Source organism: Pomacea canaliculata, linkage group LG8 (assembly GCF_003073045.1).
Source record: "Pomacea canaliculata isolate SZHN2017 linkage group LG8, ASM307304v1, whole genome shotgun sequence".
Lineage (NCBI taxonomy): Eukaryota > Metazoa > Mollusca > Gastropoda > Architaenioglossa > Ampullariidae > Pomacea > Pomacea canaliculata.
The window spans coordinates 22,850,056-22,871,871 of NC_037597.1; the positions used below are offsets into that span (position 1 = coordinate 22,850,056).

General features: G+C 37.4%; 1 protein-coding gene and 1 long non-coding RNA gene across 4 annotated transcripts; both read left to right on the forward strand.

Annotated features, from left to right (window-relative positions):
- Positions 1–32: 32 nt before the first annotated feature.
- On the forward strand, positions 33–7,398 carry LOC112569811. The gene is made up of 2 exons (XR_003100534.1): positions 33–474; positions 1,087–7,398. It is a non-coding gene; the product is annotated as an uncharacterized LOC112569811 (long non-coding RNA).
- A 1,233-nt stretch (positions 7,399–8,631) lies between these two features.
- On the forward strand, positions 8,632–21,409 carry LOC112570537. 3 transcript variants are annotated; one of them, XM_025249026.1, is made up of 20 exons: positions 8,632–8,683; positions 9,382–9,652; positions 10,166–10,362; positions 10,804–11,029; positions 11,978–12,074; positions 12,323–12,469; positions 13,605–13,737; positions 13,972–14,136; positions 14,882–15,027; positions 15,199–15,375; positions 15,548–15,588; positions 15,841–15,872; positions 16,990–17,090; positions 17,316–17,492; positions 17,924–17,967; positions 18,732–18,839; positions 18,954–19,082; positions 19,953–20,066; positions 20,632–20,913; positions 21,207–21,409. In XM_025249026.1, exons 3-20 carry the CDS (start codon positions 10,201–10,203, stop codon positions 21,263–21,265), a joined length of 2,340 nt encoding a protein of 779 aa, XP_025104811.1. In that variant the 5' UTR covers positions 8,632–8,683; positions 9,382–9,652; positions 10,166–10,200; the 3' UTR covers positions 21,266–21,409. The 3 variants fall into 3 exon arrangements, with proteins under 3 accessions (XP_025104811.1, XP_025104810.1, XP_025104813.1); XM_025249025.1 differs by having other exon boundaries at positions 8,633–8,683; positions 10,175–10,362; XM_025249028.1 differs by having other exon boundaries at positions 8,637–8,683; positions 10,175–10,362; positions 20,668–20,913.
- Positions 21,410–21,816: the final 407 nt, after the last annotated feature.

Here is a 21,816-nt window from a genome sequence, read left to right on the forward strand (position 1 = left end):
GTGCGCACGTCAGTGGGAGTAGCCTCCCCTGGAGCCTCTGACACAACATGTAAACGGTTGACGGACTTTCGACATTGAAAACAGGTGTGAGTTATGCCAGTGTCTCCGCGTTGGTCACGAACTATTGCTCAGTGAAACTTTCAAATATTGACTCTTCTTCCTCTAAAAAATATGGATACGTCATCTATGCTCGATCTGCCGCCAGTTCCGGACTGTTTTAGTAGACTTTTGGTAGGGGAGCAAAGTACTTCACACTTACCAACCCAACCGTGGAGAGAAGTCGAAAAACTGAAGGAGCTAAAGGACATCATGTTGAAAACTTTAGCGAAAGACTCAGTCCCTGGTGCAAAAGCTTTGTTCAATGGAGATCTAGGCGGAAAGGAAGATAGTGATTCGGAAGCGCACACAGGAGGAGTGGCTGCAACACCATTTAACCGTCTCAATCAGGCATTAGACACTCTGAAAAAAGAAATGGTAAGAAAAGACCCATAAAACTGTTAAAACGAATAGCTGGCGGATATTGCACATTTTTCTGAATGAGTTGGTACTGATTGTTGTAAACATCTCTCAAATTCATAATCTCAGTTTTACCATGTACTGGTTTTTAATGTATTTTAGATAATTTCAAGTAAAAAAATGTTGATTCACGTGTGTAGTGTGTTGGGCGCAGGAGAGAACAGGGTAAAGGGGTGAGTGTACATATATGCTTGTACATGTAATAGGAATGAGAAAATGTGTAAATGAAAATGTGACAAATGATTGATAATGGTTTTTTGTGACTAATATCAGGTGCCCAGACGTTAATGACAGGTAACTTTAACATTGAAGTGTAGCTCTTATGAATAAAGTAACTTTCATGCTCTTTTCTGGTCACTCTTAAACTTTCTGTCATCACCCAGGCACTTACATCTTGTTTGCCACTGTGTCATCTGTAGGCTGTCGCTTATGTTTAATCATCTTTTATTGTATGTTAAATTATTGTATAGTTCATTTGTAATATTTGAGCACATCCCATTAAACATGCCTCTGTATGCCTCTGTAATTTTTTATTACTATTATTATATAAATAGCTTCTTTTTTTTTCAGGCCAGCCTTCGTCATCTGGATATGTCTCTTTTCTGCCAGCTCCTGTCTCTAAATGAGGCAATCCAGGAATTCAAAATATCCATGCAAGATCGCTATTCAGAATACACTGGCTCTGAATATACTGGGTCAGAATATAATGGTTCAGAATATTCATATGGAGGCATGGGAAGCAGAACTGGCTCCTTTTCTAGCCTTATTGAAGAGAGTGACTGGAACACTGACTTTAGGATGAACTATGATGATCCTAACAGTCCATCCTCAGCTGCTGAAGGAATAAATGACATGGGGGAGATAACTGCCAGTGCTTCTAGTTTGATGCAACAGATTGAAGCATTGGCATTAAGAGCTGACGCTGACTTTTCTTTGTGAGAACTTTACCTTTTAGAGTTTTTTAGAGGAGAAGTTTACAATATAGCACTGATGGACATGGAGGTTAATGTTAATTTTTTTTTTTTGCATCTGTCTGTGTATCTCAAAACATCACAACCTTAGAATTATAAATCAATTTCACACTTATTTAATATGTGGAGGGAAAATCATAAAAATATACTCAGTCTTTGGTATTCACAGGGCTAGAGTGTTGGAAAATGTGGAAATAATTGGAAATAACCCTAACCCTTTAAGTTTCACTTAAATCCTTACCTCTAAGTTCTGTTGATCATATCTTTCATACAATAAATTAAAATAACACACTGTGTATGCTGTATTGCAGCAGTATGTTCTATGAATTTAAAATAAGTTTTGGGCGGCTTTAGCAGAGTGTACAGTCCATAGTTTTGAAAAACATTAAGACTTGCTACCAAATTTAACTTTTTACAATAAGATTTAATAAGATATTTATGGCTGTAAACGAAAAAATTAATGATACATTTTTTATGTATTTATGATTTACTAAGTTTTTTTTTAGTTTTCTTTACATTTTGTAGTCTACATGCGCTGTCTGAGATTTTCCACATTAGACTGAAAAACTCCAAAATAATTTTTATTTAATTATTGATATCAAGCGTACGATTTATCAAAAGTGAAAAAGTGAAGCTTGCAAATGCTGAGGGTTATGTTATGACTTGAATCTAAACATAAAGACCAAAATAGGATGGGGAAGAGGGGAAAAAGAGTTTAGAAAGCAAATACAACTGATTACATACACATACATATAAGGATGAGTTCAGGACTCATGATGTACTGTTAATGAGATCTGTTTAATGCTGCTTCTATTCCACTGTTTTGGGTTATGCTATAAATCCACTCAGAATAGTAATTAGAATAAAATACAAGATTTATACCACAACATTATGTTTTCCTCAACTCTAAGTACTGGCCTGGTATTCATTCCCTTGATTGCCCTGCATGACCTATGCTGGTCAACTCACACTGGCCTACCAGTGGAAAGGAGGTTGGCATTGGCCTCCCTCTAAGGTACCCTGTCTTAAGAGATTCTGGATTTGATGACAGAGCACATTCCCATAATCCAAGGATTCAAAGAGAAAGGGACCCTGGTGTTAAAACTGTAATGAGTACTAACACAGGGAAAGCATTCAATATCAGCAACTCCATACATATATTATATATTAACCTTCTTAATAGTATTTATATCATTGAATATCATTCTATTTAACATCCATAGATTTGGTCGAAAAAGACTAACAGCACTTAATAGGTTCATGAAGCTTTTTTCTATACTCATTCCAAATGGGACTAACTTTTCCCAGGGTTAGGGCAGACTAAGTAATTTAAGTTCTGTCTTATCAATACTTGAGCTCAACTGTACAAATCTCATTTGAAGGAAAATTACCTGTAACGTCTTGTAGTAAATGTCCAAGAGAAGGATCTGATATAGGATAGCTCTTTTGAGCATAATATGTTTAATGATTTCTCCATTTCATTCAGCCCATCTTATCAAATCTTTAAAATATGTTGTGTTTATAGCTTTATTTTCTTACCTAAAACTTATGATGGTCAGTCCTGTAGTAATTTGCTGAGTGTCAGTTTTGCCGCTATAAAGAAAATCATGTTGCAGTAAATGCTTATTAGTTTTGCTAACAGATTTTGACAGCAGTGCTTTAGCTGCTTATGCAAGCTTTAATTGCAGCACATCAACTTAAGTATACAAAGCACTGTATATTATAATTATAGTTATGTTGATAGTAAGATGGTTATGTTAATCACACTACAAGTATGTGCCTGGCACACACCACTGGCCTTCTCTGCCACTGTCAAACATTTTCACTTTTGAGGCATAAATTGTGCGTAGAAGTGAAATGTGATATATTTGAGAGCCCTCCTCTTTGCTATATTGGTGGAGATATTTGAATTATAGCTTATAGTTGTGTTGAATTTAAAAAAAATGTATTCACCGTTACACTCATTAAGCTTACAAATTTTATTATCCATCTTATATCATTCAGAAACTATGGCATCATACCACTGCTTTTCCTTATGGTATGGTTAACTGTCAGTTTCATTTGTGGTTTTTATTCATAGCACACTTCTTTGCATTGAGAAATGCACTTACAAATTTTATTATTATTGTTGTTGCTGTTGTTGATTCTAATAGTAGTGTCATGTGTTGTGCATGAGCATTGTGAGTTACTGAGCATTGTGGGATATACACTGATGAGATGACTTAATCATTAATAATTTTTCTGCATTCCAGTCCCCAAGGGCATTATTTGCCCTGGAAAATAATGTTTTGGCCATTTGGAGAGAGGACTGACTTTTGAAACTTATAGAATTATTGTCTCCCTTGTCTAAATCTTTGGTGTAAGGAAGTCATTGAGCATTTGTTGCAAAGGCAAAGTGTACAGCACACGATGAAATCAAGTCAGCTTTTCTGTGTTGTGTATGCTTTATTATGTCAAATTAGGACCTTGCATTCAGAGAGTTTCCACACTTATAAAATGGATTAAAATTAGCTGCAAAGTTATTAGCCTTTGTGAATGCTACTATTCCCTCCAAGAGAGCAATGGATAATCTGTTGTTTTTTTTAAAGGGCCATTCATTGTGAAAATTTACTTTGCCATCTTTGATGCTTTTACCACCACCATTATTATTGTATTTTCACCAAGAAAGCTGATGACGTCAACAGATTGAGTGCTACTATCTCATAAATGGCATTGGTCTCTTAGATTTTGTTTTAAAACTTTGAGGGTCACGTATATTTTACTGGCATTTTTTTAGTTGAGATTACATACCTGACAGTTGCCTTTCATAATACCCAAAACACAGCTATTTTATTTGTTCCGAGACGCATTTTGCAGGCTACTCTATGAGTAGGAAAAAAAATAACTTGTGTATTGGTCTGTTCTACATCTGAACTATGGCATTTAGTACCTAGGTACTGCTTTTCAAGTCTTCCAGTTTGTCTCCCACAGTCTACTGTATGTTATGGCTTTTTGGCATCCTAATTCTCTAGAAGTATTACAACATTCCCACAAGATAACAGCAAACCATCTTTTGATGTGTAAGATAATGATTTTTCAAAACATTTCCAGCCTCACATGCAGTTTTTCAGCTGGATTGAGCAGGTTGAAAATAACTATGAACTGTATGTTTCCTCATCCCATTTATCATTTTATAGACATAACATTTGGATGTTGTGTTGTGTGTGTCCATGTATGTGTTCTTATTATTCTCTGTGTACTTTATTATTTCTCTCAACTACAAGTGATGCACATATGATCTGTGTGTGCTCTCACTCTCTATTACATTGCCATTAATTTGTGTAAAGCCCATCAAGTCTGCTCTATAGTGGAGAAATATGCTGTATAAATATGCTCATTATTATGAAATGGCTATACTGATTTTCATCCACAGTTTCTTGATCATAAAAAAATGGGTTTTTTTGGCAGACTTATTTATTACATATTTTTGACATGTAAGATATAGTACAAATTCATAATATACTTGTCTTAGAAGGGCATGATGTTCCTTTCTATATTGGTTGTAATAATGTACTAACATTCCTGAAGGAATATGGATGCAGCAAAAGTTTTTTAAACTTGTTCTCCAGTGCTGATACTCTTATCATTGACTTTTCATTCATCCACATTGACAATGTGACCAAAAAAGAATCTCCACTGAAGAGATATAACCCTTGGAGGTGAAATCTCCTTGTTTTCCTTAAAGCTTACAAACTTCATGCAAATGGCTGTATGGCCAAAGTGTGTTGTGAAAATTGTTACAGTTCTATGATGAATATTTTCATTGATTAAACAGTATTTATTAGTATTATTTATTTTTAATAGACCTTGTTTGAATTTGAATCATATGACTTACATTCGGCATCTGAGATTCATTGTTTCAAAAATGAAAATACTCACTACAATAGCAATGAAAGATATAAAGTGAAGCTTGTATTCTTTTTTCATCTTGTTATAAATTTAAATTTTGAGCAGTAGACTTTGAGGGAAAGAGCATAATTTTGTTGGACATTTTTTGTAAATAGTTTTGTTGAATCATTTTGCCTAAACCACAGTATGACCTTGTCAAGTAAGATAGAAGTATAAAAGATTTGTTTGTATGAGATACACTGTTGTCAGTTGGCACATCTGCTAGTTATTTGCAATGTTGAGTTCAAGATTAATGCCTGTTTTGACTCATGAAACTGTCATCACTGAACTATTTATTCTGAGATTTAAAATGATATTTTAGTTCACTGAGGTACTACTTTTCCAGTCTTCCAGTTTGTCTCCCATAGTCTACTATATGTTATGTCTTGGTGGTTGTCAGCATCCTAATTCTCTAATTCCCGCAAGATAATGGCAACCCATCTGTTGATGTGTAAGGCAATGACTTTTCAAAAAGAAATCAACATTGGGAAATAATAATTGTAACATTGTTATAAATTATTTTAGTGAGCAATTTGATATTCTTTTATATTCTGATTTGTACTTGCTTCTTGAGTTCATAGCCTTTCCAGCATAATACTTGTGTTTTATTGTTTTATTTTGTAAGGCCTGAAAGGATACCACACTTGATTTTTGTAAATAATCCGCCCTTCACCTAGTGTCGTCATTTTAGTACTCAAGATCTGATGTTTTTGGATGCATCTACTTAGGTATATTGGAAAATATACAATATTTGTTGGAAAGTGAAACAGTAAATTACAAGACAACAGTATTGATAGGAACTGCTCCCCTATTATTCTTGAAAGAGTTAAGGCTTTATACTGTCAGGATTGAAATGCAATACATCCAAGTAATATGTATTGTTTTTTATATAGCATACATGATAGTTAAATAATCTTAATGCTGCTGCATGATGATCAAATTGTTTTGACACAGATAACATGGCATACAGACTATGGCAATGTGAAACTGACCAAGATCTTGTTGTAATCTACCTCCATATAATACTGTAGTTTGTTTTTCAGGCTTTATGTTGGTGCTAACCTTTTTCAGTTGTGTGTGTGGGTGAGAAAGAGAGGAAAATGATGACTGAAACCAGTGTATTACTGTGTTAGCACATGCACATTCATAAGCATGGAAATAGTGAATGTACATTACATTGTTGAAATGATTTGTATAGTATGCATAATGTGTAATCAGTATATGCAAGATGAAGGATGTCAACCCCAAATGCACGAGAGAGAGAGAGAATGTTTGTGATGAAGATAACTGAACTATTGTATTAAATACGGATGCTAAGTGGCTGCGTGGGAAGCTAACTGTAAGGGGTTCACCATGTCAAGGATATGGCATGTGAAAGACAGAGCCCAAGTCTCACTTTCTGGCACATCTTAGCTTCCCCTCCTCCACCCTTTGATAAAGCAGGCAGTTATAAGTTCAGCTGGGAGTTTCCCAGTCACTAGCTTCCCCATTCCCACCCTGCCGGGTAAACTTAGAACCGGCGACCTTTATTTTATTTTGCTCCAAAGTCGAACAAAATAACCCACCAGCCCCTTGGTGCCTCCCCTGCTGATATATCAGCACAAGTATCACAAAGTATGATTACTAGAGCTATTCTGAGTTTAAAGCGATGATGATATCTGTAAAAGATATTTTTCACATGATGATAGAGCTGATAAATCTTCGTAGACATGATATATATATATGGCGTACATCAGTAGTTGTGAGTGTGATGCACAAATCCGGCCATTCTGTTGACCAGTCTTTCACCTGCTCAGCACGAGAGAAGGGTATCATATCATGATACGTACTGTCTTTCCATCAACTGCATGGCCTTCTGTTGTTTCCTTTTCGCTGGCAATGAAACTACGAACACGTCGTTGACTATTAAAGAGATTAAAATGTATGTTTGCCGTTTATGTTAGTGTTGTGCAAAGCTGAATAAACATTGAAGTATGCAAACAGTTTTCTGTGCAGACGCGTTGCTTTTCTCACTGACAACTAGTGGGTGTGCGATGTGCACAGACGTGTGTGGGTGGAGATGGAGAAGACAAGAGTGCATGTGAACTTTTCTGTTTTTACATCACCATTATCACGAACGTCTTATTTTAGAACTCCACTTTAATGATGATCTTTTCAATAGAAACTTCCAATTGTTGTCGCAGGGGGAAATGATGGTAGGGGATCTGTAACAAAACTGTCAATAGTTGAACATTCTATCTTTCAGTCATTACTTCTATCTTCTCTGCAGCTGTAACTAAGAGTTGTTAATATTACAGGGAGTCGTGGCAGTGCACCTTTTGATGATTCACCTGACTGATAAGAACTAGTGATGCTGAAAGTACCTAGAGCAGAAAGGGGAGATAATTGACCTTCTGCTCCGGTTTTTGGTTTTTGTGTCCGAGCTCTTCGTTTCCTCCCCATGGTTGTTTTTCTGCTAATCCGACTTCAATACATTGATATCGTCAGAGATTTGTAGAAAGACTATCATCTCGCACTACACACTAGCAGTTCGTTTATTGTTTGCTTTTTATTTATTTTTGTTTTTGGCAAAGCCCCGCTAACCGCTCGCGGGCAGACCGAAGCACGGACTCGTGTTATGGTACAAGCCCGTGGACTGAAGGCAATGCTTACTTTTCATTGGGAAGACTCAGACCAAAGTGTATTTAACGGATTTGACATCGACCAGATTTTGCAGGTAAAAATCGAAGTTTTACAAACATGATGAAGGATTTAGGGAAAACATTAAGACAATACAGATCGAATTACCTGTTCATGAAAGAAAAAGGCGGATGATAATTTTGTGCGTGATACCACACGATGAACATGTGTTGATGATGGATATTTATGGATATTTTAGTGTAATACCGTTTAGAAGGTGTATTACAAGCACGTGCATTCTGTGTGCCACGTATGTCTACACTTTTACCACTCAGCCTGACACAACCTCACAGACTCAGCCCAGCTGAGGTCAACTGAGGGCTTCAGTGAAACATTTAAATTCTTCACGCTGAAGACCTTGGAACTTTGCCCTCAATACTAGTACAATCACGATATCACCTGTTAGATTAAGCGGTAAATGGCTGTAGTAAGATATCTGTTTATCACAAAGCAAGAAAATCGAACAGCTAATGTAAGATCCAAATCCTTGTCAGACATAAAATGTCACCAGTAGACATACTACAATACGATATAATCATAGTGTTTCTGCAGCCTTTTATGTCCCACTGATCACAAGCTGTCTGAGAAGAGTGAGTGGTATATTGATGTCTAATGCTCTTTTCATATTTGGACATTTTTTGCTTATTTTCTTATCACGACAATTCTCTGTATATACAACTACTGACATGGTTGATGCTCATATTTAATGATTGTTTTGAATTATTTGTATGAGTTATATGATTTTTTGATGAGATACTATATCAGCCATAGAAGGACATTTTTGGGAAGGTGCCCTTCCCAGGGAGCCAGAATTCAAACAAATCGTTTCACGTGTTAATACATAAATCAACATCACAAAATCTTGCCCACCACAGTCAAAAAAGTAAAACATAATCATCTGCTGTCCATTTCTATCCATGTATTTATTTAATTTACCATTGAGCTTTCTAAATGCTGTATCGTTCGTCTGTATTGAAACACGCAAATAAAACATATTCTTTATGTCAGAGGTCAGAGGTGCTGATGTGGAATATTTACACTTACTTTTCAAGGGTATTAGCCTGGCATTGTCGAAAGAAATTCAAATTCCCATCAGTAATTATTCCTTCAGATACCTATAGCTTATGAGCACGGGATTTTAATGGTTTTTTTTTTTTGTTTTTGCTTTATTTTGTTTGGAACGTTAATAAGATTTAAGGGTTTTTGGGGTTCATCTTTGTTTGACACTATTATCTATTAACGAATTAGTATGTAACAGATCACATCTACATTAGTTTTTTTCCCCCAGTACATAAAGGTAAACTGCAAGCAACAAGGTATTCAAGTTGGAAATTCCTGATCACAGAATCCAAGTTTTAACAACAAGCTGATGGATTTCGTTACATAGACAAGCGCTTATCAATCTACCGATGATTGAATATCGATTCTACCTTGCTGACGACAGATACGCGACTATCTGATAAATGAGGTGTACATATACACCTACCTATAAAACGAAGCACACCACAGTGGGTAGCTAGCAGTCATCGTGACTGTACACCCGTGTAGCAACTAGCAGGGTAAGTGCATAACTTACTTGGGTGAATGTAAACCTTTAGATGTTATTGTTATAATTTACACGGTTAAGTTGAGTAACGGTGCAGTATTCAGGCATTTCTTGTGAACATTGCTGCTTTCTGTAATTAATGTTTATTTTTTGTTTTGATTTTCGTTTTAAAATAAAAGTTTGCTCATATTTTTCAGTTTACTTTTAATTTATTGATACAATGTCTTCAAGTTTTCTTACATAAAACCATAACATCTAAATCCTAGAAAGCAGTAAAACAAAATAAGGTGTAAATAATTCAGTTGAAAGTATTCACAGAGCTTATATCACATGAACTGATAATGAAAATGAGAATGAGAGAGGTGTATAACGGGACTAGTAGTACCTCAGTCTTTTCAAGATACATGGAGTGTATCACAGTTAAAGCACCACAAGTAACAACTCAGTGTAAAGATAGAATAACTAACTAATCTGTCGGTAAGATGCGTGGTGTCAATGAAGCGAATGACTTGTGTTCACTGTACAGAACCTGCAGTCAGTTGCAGTTAAAGTGAACAGACAATGGCGGGCCTCGGGTGCCTGCTCCGTGCTGTGGCCCTGACCTATGTGACCCTTGTTGTGACGGTCAGTTCGGAACCCGTAAAGGAACATCATTTTTGCGGCGGCACAATGAACTTCGAATTTGTGGATTCTCACTTGCGACCAGGCAAAACTACTTATACGGTAAATATGTGAGCACGACAGTAGTTGAAACTAAAGGCAGGAAAAAGTGCTGAACTGTCAAATCGAGTATTGGCAGATGTCAATAAGCAAAGAAGTTTGAACTTTACATGTTGACTTAAAAAAAAAAGTTTCAATGTCCTGAACGTTGGCTTCAAAACTGTTGCCTTCTGTGACCTTTGCACACAACTCTGTCAAACGTTCTATGACATTTTCCCTGTTAATGCCTTTAAATTTCATGTTGTCACTAGTTTGAAGTCATCATCGTTAGGACAATCATTGTGGACAAAGTTTAACGAACGAAGGACAATCGAACTAAAAAGATTATGAGATAAATCTTCACACCAACTACATGGCATGTAGAGAAAGGAAAACTGGAAGGGACAGGCGAACAGACAGATGCTTTATATTGTGAAGTGGACTAAAGGTTATCTATTTGTCTAGGCAAAGGTGACCCTCGTGACTGGGTGGGTGCTGGGCCTGGGTCCATGCGGACCTAACTGCACGGTGGGTGACGTAGGACAGTCCACTCACGACCGCCGTCTGCAAACCATCCAGCAGAGGCACGACACAACCTACTTTGGGGGCTGGACCCTAGAGGAACAGCGCCGTTTTGGAGAGCTTGCTGACGTGGACGATGTGACAGACGAAGTCAGCAGAAATCTCACAGGTAGGAGTACATTTTGAAATTAATAATGTCATCACTTTGACCGAAGCTCAAGTCGCTTGAGAGAGTAATATTGCTATATTTTAAAGAGTGTTGTGGTGATAGTTTGATAGTTTATGAAACTTCTGCGGTACTTTGTCTTCTGATACCAACAAACATTGGAGTCCTTTTAGGATGACAAACGAAGTAACGAAATTTTAGCTTTCTAGATGAAGGTCCTTCTCTAATCTTTTAGGTCGTCGGGGTGTGAGATGTTAGAAACCACATTTTAGGGTATCCGAATTTTTTTGTGAGATACCCATCTGTCCATCTCACTTTTTTACCTTCCAAGACACTCTATGCCATAGAGTCTATGGAGTCAGGTTCCTATTCCCGATAACTCTGGAGAGGGATAGTTCGCAGCGTCAGGCGGGTATCGAACGCCGGTACTCTAACATTTAGGTTCTCCGCTTCACCCTTACCTCTCTATGAACAACACTTTGCAGTTAAAACTATTTAGTGTCTTTTGAGCTTTTGCAAACAGATTAGAATCACATACACACCTGTTTACAATTATCTTAAAGGGAGGACACTTTGTTTCCTAGCGGTAAGAGAAGGCAGTGTCTGCTCATTGACTACTAGGCTTCATAACATAACTGTTTTCGCCCGAGTTGGAAATATAAACAGGCACTTTCCAACAATTATGAAACGATAATAGTTTGCATCATGACTACTATCTTTTAGCAATAACGTTTAAAATAAACAATGGATTTATTCTACATGATTTTTCAAACGTAATTTTTAGTAAATAGATGATATCGATGCCTTAAAATAGTACCAGTTTGACATGTCTTCATAGAGACTCCACAATAGAATAACATTTGGTATTAAAGCAAGTGTGAGAAACTTAGTAAAAGCAGTACATGCTAAGATTTATATATTACTAAGCCTTCTACATTATTATTATTATAGGAAGAGTGTCTATGGTCAGCGAAAAGTTACAGTTGGAACAGGAGATCGCCAACTTTTACCTGGAGATCGACCCCACACGGGCCTATACTGACATAGAGTTGGTGAAACTTGATCACATGTTACAAGTTATTTCAACGCCTGCTTTCCCCTTTCATAAACATAAATATGTTTGATATGTCATGACAATATTGTGAGTTAGCTGTGAGTTCCAGGTCTGTTGACCATGAACTCTTCAATGTATGTCCCTCAGAGAATACGTGTCTGCGAAAATGCGATGTGAGTGAGTGAGTGAGTCAGTGAGTGAGATAATGTATAGCAATTTACCTCAGTGATTTCGTGTAACAGAGTGAGCGGCAGTTTCTGGAAAAACTTCAGCCTGAATGGAAAAGGCGATATTGCGTTTCACATACAGTCCAAGGTTCGCCCTCAAATACGCAACGACACTGGTCGTCCTAACACTAGTCCCACAGTGCTGTATAAGCCACTGTACAGGTGATCACAATTACATGTAGCTATTGTTGATATTATATGTAGGTAAGGGTTTACATGTTTTACAAGTACATATCTTATTTATATAGACTTATTATATAACTCTAGAACCGTGTAAGATCAAATACTGTATTTACAAGGTGCTATAATCTTCCAGTATAAGACCCAGGTGTAGAAGGTAGCGCTCAGGTGATTCTGACTAAATCCATGTGCTTACCAAATTATATTGTATGAAGATAAGTGTACATGGCATCATCAATCACAAGAATGTCAATCAATTATCGTTTCCCAAATTATGTTTGGCAGACGCATGAATTGAAATTTTTTTTTCCTTTAGGACACGACGCATTTTTTTAAATGTAAAATCAGAGAAGATCGCTCCGCTTGTCATTGTGCACAACGATATAAAGGACTAGCTGGGCTAAAAACTTTTTCTGATGACTGGATAAAGCTCAGTGCAAATTACTTTTTCCCCAAATTTCCTTTTTTGAAATTCCCGCCTACAGGCATCACCATGCACACGATAGTGAATGGATACGTTCACAATGTGAACACTTTAGCCAGTAGGAAAGCTGGGACTCAACGTTAATATGTTAATTGTACGTGTGTACAAACGTGACGTCAAGATTTTGATCTTATTCTGTGTTGATGATGTTTGAAAGCGAGTATCTCGAGAGCAGCAAGGGGAAGGGTAATATTCACCAGATTGGAGGAAATAATATTTTTTTATTGAGCCTTATTCAATCACGAGGTAAAATTGCAACTCTTTGGTGCTTTAAAGATGTGTGCAATAATTGGCTTAATACATCGGCTTCTACAACGGAAAGAGTTTAGGTACTGTGTTCTAGGTCGAGCATAAAGCAAACGGCTTATAAAAGCTGCGTGTGGAGAAACGGAATGAAGTTATCCGATGCACTTCATCAAAATAAAAAACAATTAAAATTGTTTTCTGATCAATTTTTTCCTGTCCCTGTCTTGATTACAGATCATGTTTTGTATTTGTGTTCATTAAGTGTGTCGATAGGAATTCATACCAAACTTTCCACTTTTAATATTTTTTAGTCTTTTCATTATTATGAAACACGTTATGTGACTGCAGCTACATGTATATAAGGATTTTTTTTGTTTTGTATTTTAGGATACAACTCAATAATGTGACAAAAATATCTTTGTCGACCATTGACCAAGATGGTGATCTGATCAAATGCCGCGATGCCCAGTTCGTGGAGAGATATAAAATAGCGCCTGTCGATAAAACCACAATCAGACAAGTGAGTCATATTGTCAGGTTCATCACAAAAGAATTATTCATGATATGTGTGAATTTGATAAAAGACTGCTGCAGTGTGCAGAACTAAAGTCATTACCTAATGTAGGTAAGTCCCGTTATCACAGTACAATTCTCCCAAGCTAACGTCACTAAGTACAAGCTGCGGTCTTAGCTAAGAAATCGACAGTGTGATGTGTACTGTACACAAATATGTAAATGAACTTGTCCAAAACAGGATTGTGTGGTGGAGATTGACACAAATGAGGCGTACGGGTTCAAGGACGGGATCTTGGGAGTCATAAGCCTGGTGCTGGAAGATTTCAACAGACAAACCATTGACATGCAAGGCAAACTGTCTGTTGCATATCCACTCCTTCCACTTAGCAGTACGGTCGTACAAGTGAGCATTTCTGTATTTTTTAAATTATTTTTATCATCATCATCATCATCATCATCATCATCATCATCATCATCATCATCATCATCATCATCATCATCATCATCATTCTTGTTGCTTACAAGAGAACAGTTAAAAAAACAACTGTACTTTCCTTAACTTTTGCGCTTTCCTTAGATTTTGGCATTTTCCTTTTAACAAGTAGAAGAGCGATAAATCAGAAAGCAAACTACCACTTACTTCTTTAAAATACTTTTAAAGGACTAGTAGGGAGAAACATATTTTTAGTGATTGTACATAGATTGAACATATTTTAATGCAAAGTACCATATCCTGTTTTGTTCTCGAGATAACCACCTACAAACATTTCTGTGCACAGAACGAGGTTGAAATCGGGATGTCACGATATGAATAATTAACATATGTTCCTAGCGCTTCCATTGGCTAAGGCCTTCACAACTTAAATGTACCTATGCACTGTTGTGGTGTTGGTACTGTTGACCTCTTAAGAACATGATGATGTTTGTAGGCCATGTATCTCGAGAATAGGAGGGTGGTCTTCCCTTAAATTTTAGAAAATAGTAATATGATGCTCTGAGCTTTAATCACTAAAATTGTGTACCTAACCAGTCCTTTAAAAGCCATGTCTACAGAGTTAATACACTCACGCGCACGCTTGACGCTATTCACAAAATGTGTGTGTATATGTATATATGTATAGTTAAGAAAGTAGTTATTTTGTGAATAGTTCATGATACAAGTGGTGGAGAACCTGACACAACCCGAGTTCGTGGACCCCACGCCCCCCAGTCAGCACACGTACACCGTGTATGTCGGCTCCTTGCTGACCATCCCGCTCTTCGCCAAACCCAATCCTTCCAGCCCGCTGACCACGTGAGTACACACACCGCCCTTCTATAAGCTTCTATAAGAACACATGGTTCTGCAAATCTCTTTTAAGAAGACTATGCTGCCATTGTATCGCAACTCGCAGCATATGATCTTCGAGCTAGACAAAGATGGAGAAAAAACCATTCAATCCTCAAGAGCTCGTCTTGTGGGCAGGACTGTGACGAGCATCAGCGTGCAAGTGCTCAAGGACCACGTGGTGACTGTTCCCGCTCCTCAAGCAGACACATCTCGTGTTGCACAGCGTGTGGTGCAGAGCCGCCTGGACTGGCGCACAGAAGAGGAGGATGCTGGCTACTACATCGTCATGGCTGTCGCAGTCGATTCTGATGGGTAAGTGTCGGCGTAGGAATTAGGAGGGTGGTGGAGGAGTCTAGTTCTCTTACGACTGAGTGTAAGCTTTAAATATGAACAATATAACGAATAAAGGAAAAGCTTATAAGATAAATACGATGGTAAAAAAAGTAGTGACCAATTGGATAACCACAGATGACTGGTGTTACAGATTTGAAAGTATGGACAGAAGCTATGTTGTCCACATCAATCGTGAGTTTTCTTTATTCCTTTCTAAATCTTACTGTTATACGTGTGGCTTATATTTTGTGATACCAGTATATGTACATTGATCACACTATTAATTTACTTATCAACTCTTGGACTTTTAAAATTTGAATAAAATACAATATCACGATAACCCAGATAACCCTTATGCAACAATGACCAATAGCAAACTATAATACGATGTACACCTACATCATTATTAATTAGTCAAATTTTAATGATTTTCTTTCTGTACAGCACTTCGTTTGACCGCTTACGGACCTAACGGGGTGAGTTTTATTAGAAAAATTTAGTACACAATCACATGGTCCTCACCAAAAAAAGAAAAGTGAAATAAATTTATTAAAATTTAGGCCTTGAAAATGCTGGCGGTCCTCCTTTCAAACGGACACTCGTTAAGGAACTGGTGGAGACTAATCCAATGAGAACTAGAAAAGATTTAGAGAAAGAACCTGACGTGGATAGTGAACTGCGTGACATGGGAAAATAAAGAAGCTAAACCAGTGACCATCCAACAATATGACGGCGCACTAGATATAATTGTAGTTGATTTTTTTAGTGGGGAAAAAATGACCATTTTATCATGGCTATTCGCTGACATTCAAAGTATAACAATAACAGATGAAAGGTCGATGTATTGTCTGCAAAAGGATGAATATTGTAGGTTAATGCCGCAGCTCACACTTACACAAGTTTCTTCTCTTAATGTTGTAAGTCTGCTGTCAGAACAATCCATTGCAGCTTTCTTACACATAATGACACGATTACACTGAAGTCACATAGTAAAGAGAAGAGGTTAACCGAGAAATGCAAACAAATGAACCACCGCAGGTCAGGAGAGAAGGTCTCGTCTTCCTACAGGACGACAGGCTGAGAGAATGACATTGTACAGATTGTTACAGCTTTACAGTCTTACCTCACTCACCCCGTTACTCAGGTTTCTCTAACACATATTGACTTCTTCTCTTAATATATACTCGTGAAAGAAAAGCGTTTTGAAAAAGAATGTGCCTTACTGGCTCGAAAGATTCTGATAGTTCCTGAAATGGAAGAAATGTTAATGCAACATATTAGCAAAACCATGACAAGTACAGATGTGTTTAAGTGACATCGTTTTGAAAGGGAACAGCTGAAAACAGGAAACTGGAGAACTTTGAGGATAACTCAACATAATAACCGTAATGTAGTAAATCAGATTGTATACAGGCGTGCTGCAATTTAATTAAAATGTTACTTCTAAAATTCTCTTTCTCATGGGAAGAAAACTAATATAATAAAATAATGTTTTAAAACATACTATTGTTAATCATATGTTGGTATATATTGAATATTTTTTTTGCTTATGTTTTTTGATCATTATTTTATTTTGATTTTCTTCTCGAACAGAGCAAACCGTACTTTCCTTTTCTACCTGACCCAGGAGATGTTACCTGTCTTGTAAACTCTACTTGTTCTTTTCCAGTTTACGTAGCTCCTGGCAATTCCGGGTAAGTATTGGTCATTGTGAATATTCTCGAAGTTTATAGAAAGCATCATTGTTTGCACGAATTTTTCTTCTGCGTGAATGAATACAGAAATGTTTTTCTTTCTTCTTTTAGATTATGCAACCGCTGTACGTAGCATAAATAGTATCAGCTATACAATAAACTTAAACAGTAAATTATAATAATATTGCATAATTATAATCCATGTAAATTACTCAATTCCTTCAGGAACAGGATCATCTCTGTTAGCATCATCAACGGACAAACAGATATTCCAGGAACCGAATCAAACCACCTACAGAATGTAACCTTTCGTGGCAACCAGGTTTATCGCGCTGATATCAACTTCACTTCAGAAATTCTGGGGAACCGCACCATCTGCATCCGAGCTGTAGACGAACAACAGTTTGTTGTCAAACTTTTTATTTTTATTGATGAACGATATTACGGAATGTATGTCTGTATTTGGGAACATCAAAATTTTTTTCTTTCTTGGTATGACATTTGTTTCAGATGAGATTTAGCCAAATCGCACACACATCTCTTGAAATCTTCGGCTTGCTTTCAAAGTCAACTTTCTATCTACTCATTAACTCATTGTAAAATTTCTGAAAGTGCCAAACACATATTTCCAGCGCTAAGTGTAAATAAAATAAAACTAAACAAATGGCCTTCATATTAAACTAAGACACATTTAAAGATGCCTCAGTAACAAGCACATGTGCACAAATTTTAATAATAATGTTATAAATAAGATTTGAATGAACAGGTCAAGCAGAGAGACAACATTACTTTGATTTAGTTTACACCCATTAAAGGCAGAAATTGTTTTTCAGACTGGAAATTGAAAAGTGCCTGAACGTTACTGTGCTTCCACCAAGTAAGTAAAATTAACTACAACGGCTTCACGGCTTAACATTCCTATCATTAAGATACGAGTACGTCACATGCACGCACGTACGCATGCACGCACGCACCCACCTATCATTGAGATACGAGTACGTCACATGCATGCACGAAACAAATATGCATAAAAGTCTAAACACAAACATACGTATATAAAGAAACAATCAGAGAAACTATTCTACTTTTGCTTTTGATCGTCATTGTTTTTAGAATATTTTCTATTTCAGTCATCATTCATTACCACACAGAACGCTGTTAGCATCAGAATGCTCTACTCTTCTGACCATCATCACTCATATATTGAATGAATTAAGCAATCTAGAACTAATGCTAGATTTTGCAACGTCCGATCTTAGCCGAAAACGGTCGAATGAAATCCATCTTCAAACCCGGTTTAGTTGGTTTATTTTCGGTGGGGTGTGGGTTGGGTTAGACCAGACCTGGGCAAAGGCCGGCCCGCGGGCCGGATCCGGCCCGCCTCCTGTCTCTGACCGGCCCGCCCACTGGCCCGCCCGCCAGTATATATACTATATATACAGTATTGGGTAAAACAGTAAACTATATTAGTCCGGCCCTCTAAAACCATCCCAATTTCTCATGCGGCCCCTTGGGAAAATTAATTGCCCACCCCTGGGCTAGACGGACAAAGTCGTTTATCATCTGTCACGTTCGGGTTAATGGAACTGTTTGATATGGACTAACACAGACTTAATGATCCCTCTTTGTCTGTTTGTCCAGATCCCTGTGACAACGGTCCGTGTAAACTTGCGTCAACGTGCCTGGCACATGGGACCAACTTCACCTGTGTTTGTCTACCTGGCTACAGTGGAATCCTCTGTAATGACTGTAGGTTGATCATTGTTATAAGATGACATTATTTACAATACACATGTCTGTATAGAATGCACAACGAGGACAAGTGATCCTTGGAAAGATGTACACTTCAGAAATCTGTTTCAGGGATTGACCCATGTTCATCTAGCCCATGTGAACATGGCGGTCAGTGCCACAGCAGAGAAAACACCAACCCAACTTTTTTTGTCTGTAATCATTGTAACGTGGGTTACACTGGCAAAAGATGTGAAACAGGTGAGTTACTAGTCTAAACATGGTTTGTTTACAAATAAAGATGAACTGTGCAGCTTCCACACATGCTGCAATCCTTTGATGTAAGGTAACATGCGTTTGTTGTGAATTAACGGCAAGCAATTATAAAGTTGAACGAGTGACAAGAAACTTATTTACCTCTCTTATACTCTTAAGTTGATCGAGATCTGGTTATAAAGGGGGACGACGCCAACAGTTGGAAGTCAACTGGTCATGTCATAGTTCTTAGTAGCAGTCAATAATTATTTGACGTTGTGTCCCCGAGACTATGCATACCGGACATGTCCTTATGGACACGCTCTCTCCCCCTCGCTCGCATGCACGCACACACGCACGCAAAGGGTGGATGAAACTGGAGTACGCGGAGAAATCACCGACAGTGGGCTATGTAAATAGGTATCACGTATGTCGGAGCCGAGATACGAAGCCAAGGCACCCGATCCATACTATGTTGGTGACAGACGCTTGGGCCAAGGCACCACCAACCACCTAATCGCCCGATTTATCACCAATTTCCATCAAAACAATTTTTGTTCATTAGCACTCTACCTATTTCTAACGATTCTTAAAATGATATTTAACTTACTAGCAGAAAGAAAACAAATTTCCACATAGCGTACCGTTATCATCCTCTGGTGCTAGCTATTCAAGTATGGGATTCTACAGCTGTCAATTTCTTTAAGAATCATTATTAAGGCCTTGCTGAAATGTTTAATGTTTTCCAATAATTTCATGTAGAATTTTATGATAATACTTTCCGTAAATCAAAGGAAACGTCAAGGATGTTAGTAAATCGTTCACCAAAACAACCAAATATTGCTTAACAAGCTCTTTTTTCTTTTGACCGTCAAGACATTGATGACTGCAAGAGTAACCCCTGCCACAATAATGGAGTTTGTGTCGACGAAGTCAATGGTTATCACTGTCAGTGTGCGGCTGGTTACAGCGGACAGAATTGCGACATATGTGAGTTTTATCACCTGGAAAATTCAATTAGTTAAAAGTTGTTTACCCGTACATTCTACTTGATTCTCTAGATTTTCAATAAATCAGGCTAATGCTCAAAGGAGGAAAAGAAAAAAAATTGAATGAAGGTATGTTGTGTTACGGGAGATTACATGTCACGGGGAGGTGTCAAAACAAGCCAAATATAAAATAAGAAATAACTTTAACTCGTTTTCGATGAGTAGGTCAAATTTACCTACCCCGCGCACACCCGCCTGGCCCGAGTAGGACAGATATGTCTTACCTAGGGGTAGCACCTTAGAACAGATCTTTCTGTGCGTAAATGAATGAATACATAAGGGAGGAAAGTACTGGAACCTTTAGGAGTTGTTCCACTTAAGATTACTTCCCTTTGAAAGTCAGTTACCGATTACTTAATTCAGCATGTATTTGTACTCAAACAACTGAAAAAAAAGAGAAGAAAACAGCAAGTAATATTCAAATTCTAATCAAATATGTGTTTGTTTTGTACTTTATATTTGTTTATATCGTGCTGTATAGTTCCCAGAAAACTATTCCTTTAAAGATCCACTGCCTTGCATGTGTCTGATGACGATTACAGACACAACTGCACCAGCTCTGACGTCACCACTGACATCATTAGGCGCTGAGACAGGAGTTTCTTCGTCATCGCCAGTGACCTCATCGAGCAGTGATTACGTCGGTGTTTGTACGCCGCTAGCCTTATCACCAGACCCTCTCAAGTGCACCATCCTTCACTGTTCTGCCGATGCTGTGTGTACACTGATCCTGTCCAAACCGGTTTGTTTGTGCCCGTTAGGACAATCCTGTGATCAGTGTCTGACAGGTAAGATACTCTACTCCTTCCTGGCTATCAACACTTAGTATGTTTAAGAAATAACATACTTTGTGAAGCCATTACATTTTCTAGAAGTTTTTTTTTAACGAAAAACAGTGTCAAAGAAAACAAACATTTAGCCGGGCCACTTGGTAAGATTATCAAAGATGTAAAACATCTACTGATTTAAAATAAATTTCCATTCATCTTTCTTAGCCAAACACTATATTAAAATTGAGAAAATTTGTAACATTTGGATATATAAATTGGTTTCATTTTTAAATGGGAAATTTATTTCGCAGGAAAAGAAGACACTCCTGTCAATCCAGCCACTACCCAGCAAAGTGTAAATAAGAACTGATAACATTTTCAATATGAGCTTGTGACAAAAGTTCGTTCCTGGCATACAATCGGACTTGGATTGCTTACTACATTTTACATTTTTTCTTTGTTGATCTTGAAACTATATCAATAGGTGAATAAAGGTTTCAGGAGATGCATATGATAAAACTGCCCTTCTGTGTGTTGTTTACATGTTTTGTGAGTTTAAATGCGTGAAAAGGGCCATCGTTAAAAAAAAAAACTATGGTCGGTCTACGTAGCGTCAAGTTTGACGTGAATTCTATTCACACTACGAAAGTTCAAACATTTGGGCTGCACTGAGACTTTTCCCCTGACAAATGTTTACAATTTTCACGCACAAAATGCTTGTAAACATATTCCTGAAAAAAATTAATGCGATTGGAATTCATACTTACAGTAGTTACCGTACTTTGTCCCCAGATCGTGGAACCTTTGATCACCGAGATAATTGTTTTTCTGTAGTAGACGATGGAAGTCATGTGTAAAAATGGTTGTCCGAACGATAATTTCATTAAATATCTTTCACGAATCTATCTCAGAAACACATTG

What these genes read in the sequence shown, in the direction of transcription:
- LOC112570537 (XM_025249026.1), top strand. Translation starts at nt 10,201, where the DNA reads ATGGCGGGCCTCGGGTGCCTGCTCCGTGCTGTGGCCCTGACCTATGTG. An exon ending in CGGGCCTATACTGACATAGA is followed by an intron (nt 12,075 to 12,322) that starts GTTGGTGAAACT and finishes TTCGTGTAACAG; the next exon opens with AGTGAGCGGCAGTTTCTGGA. An exon ending in TGGCAAAAGATGTGAAACAG is followed by an intron (nt 19,083 to 19,952) that starts GTGAGTTACTAG and finishes TTGACCGTCAAG; the next exon opens with ACATTGATGACTGCAAGAGT.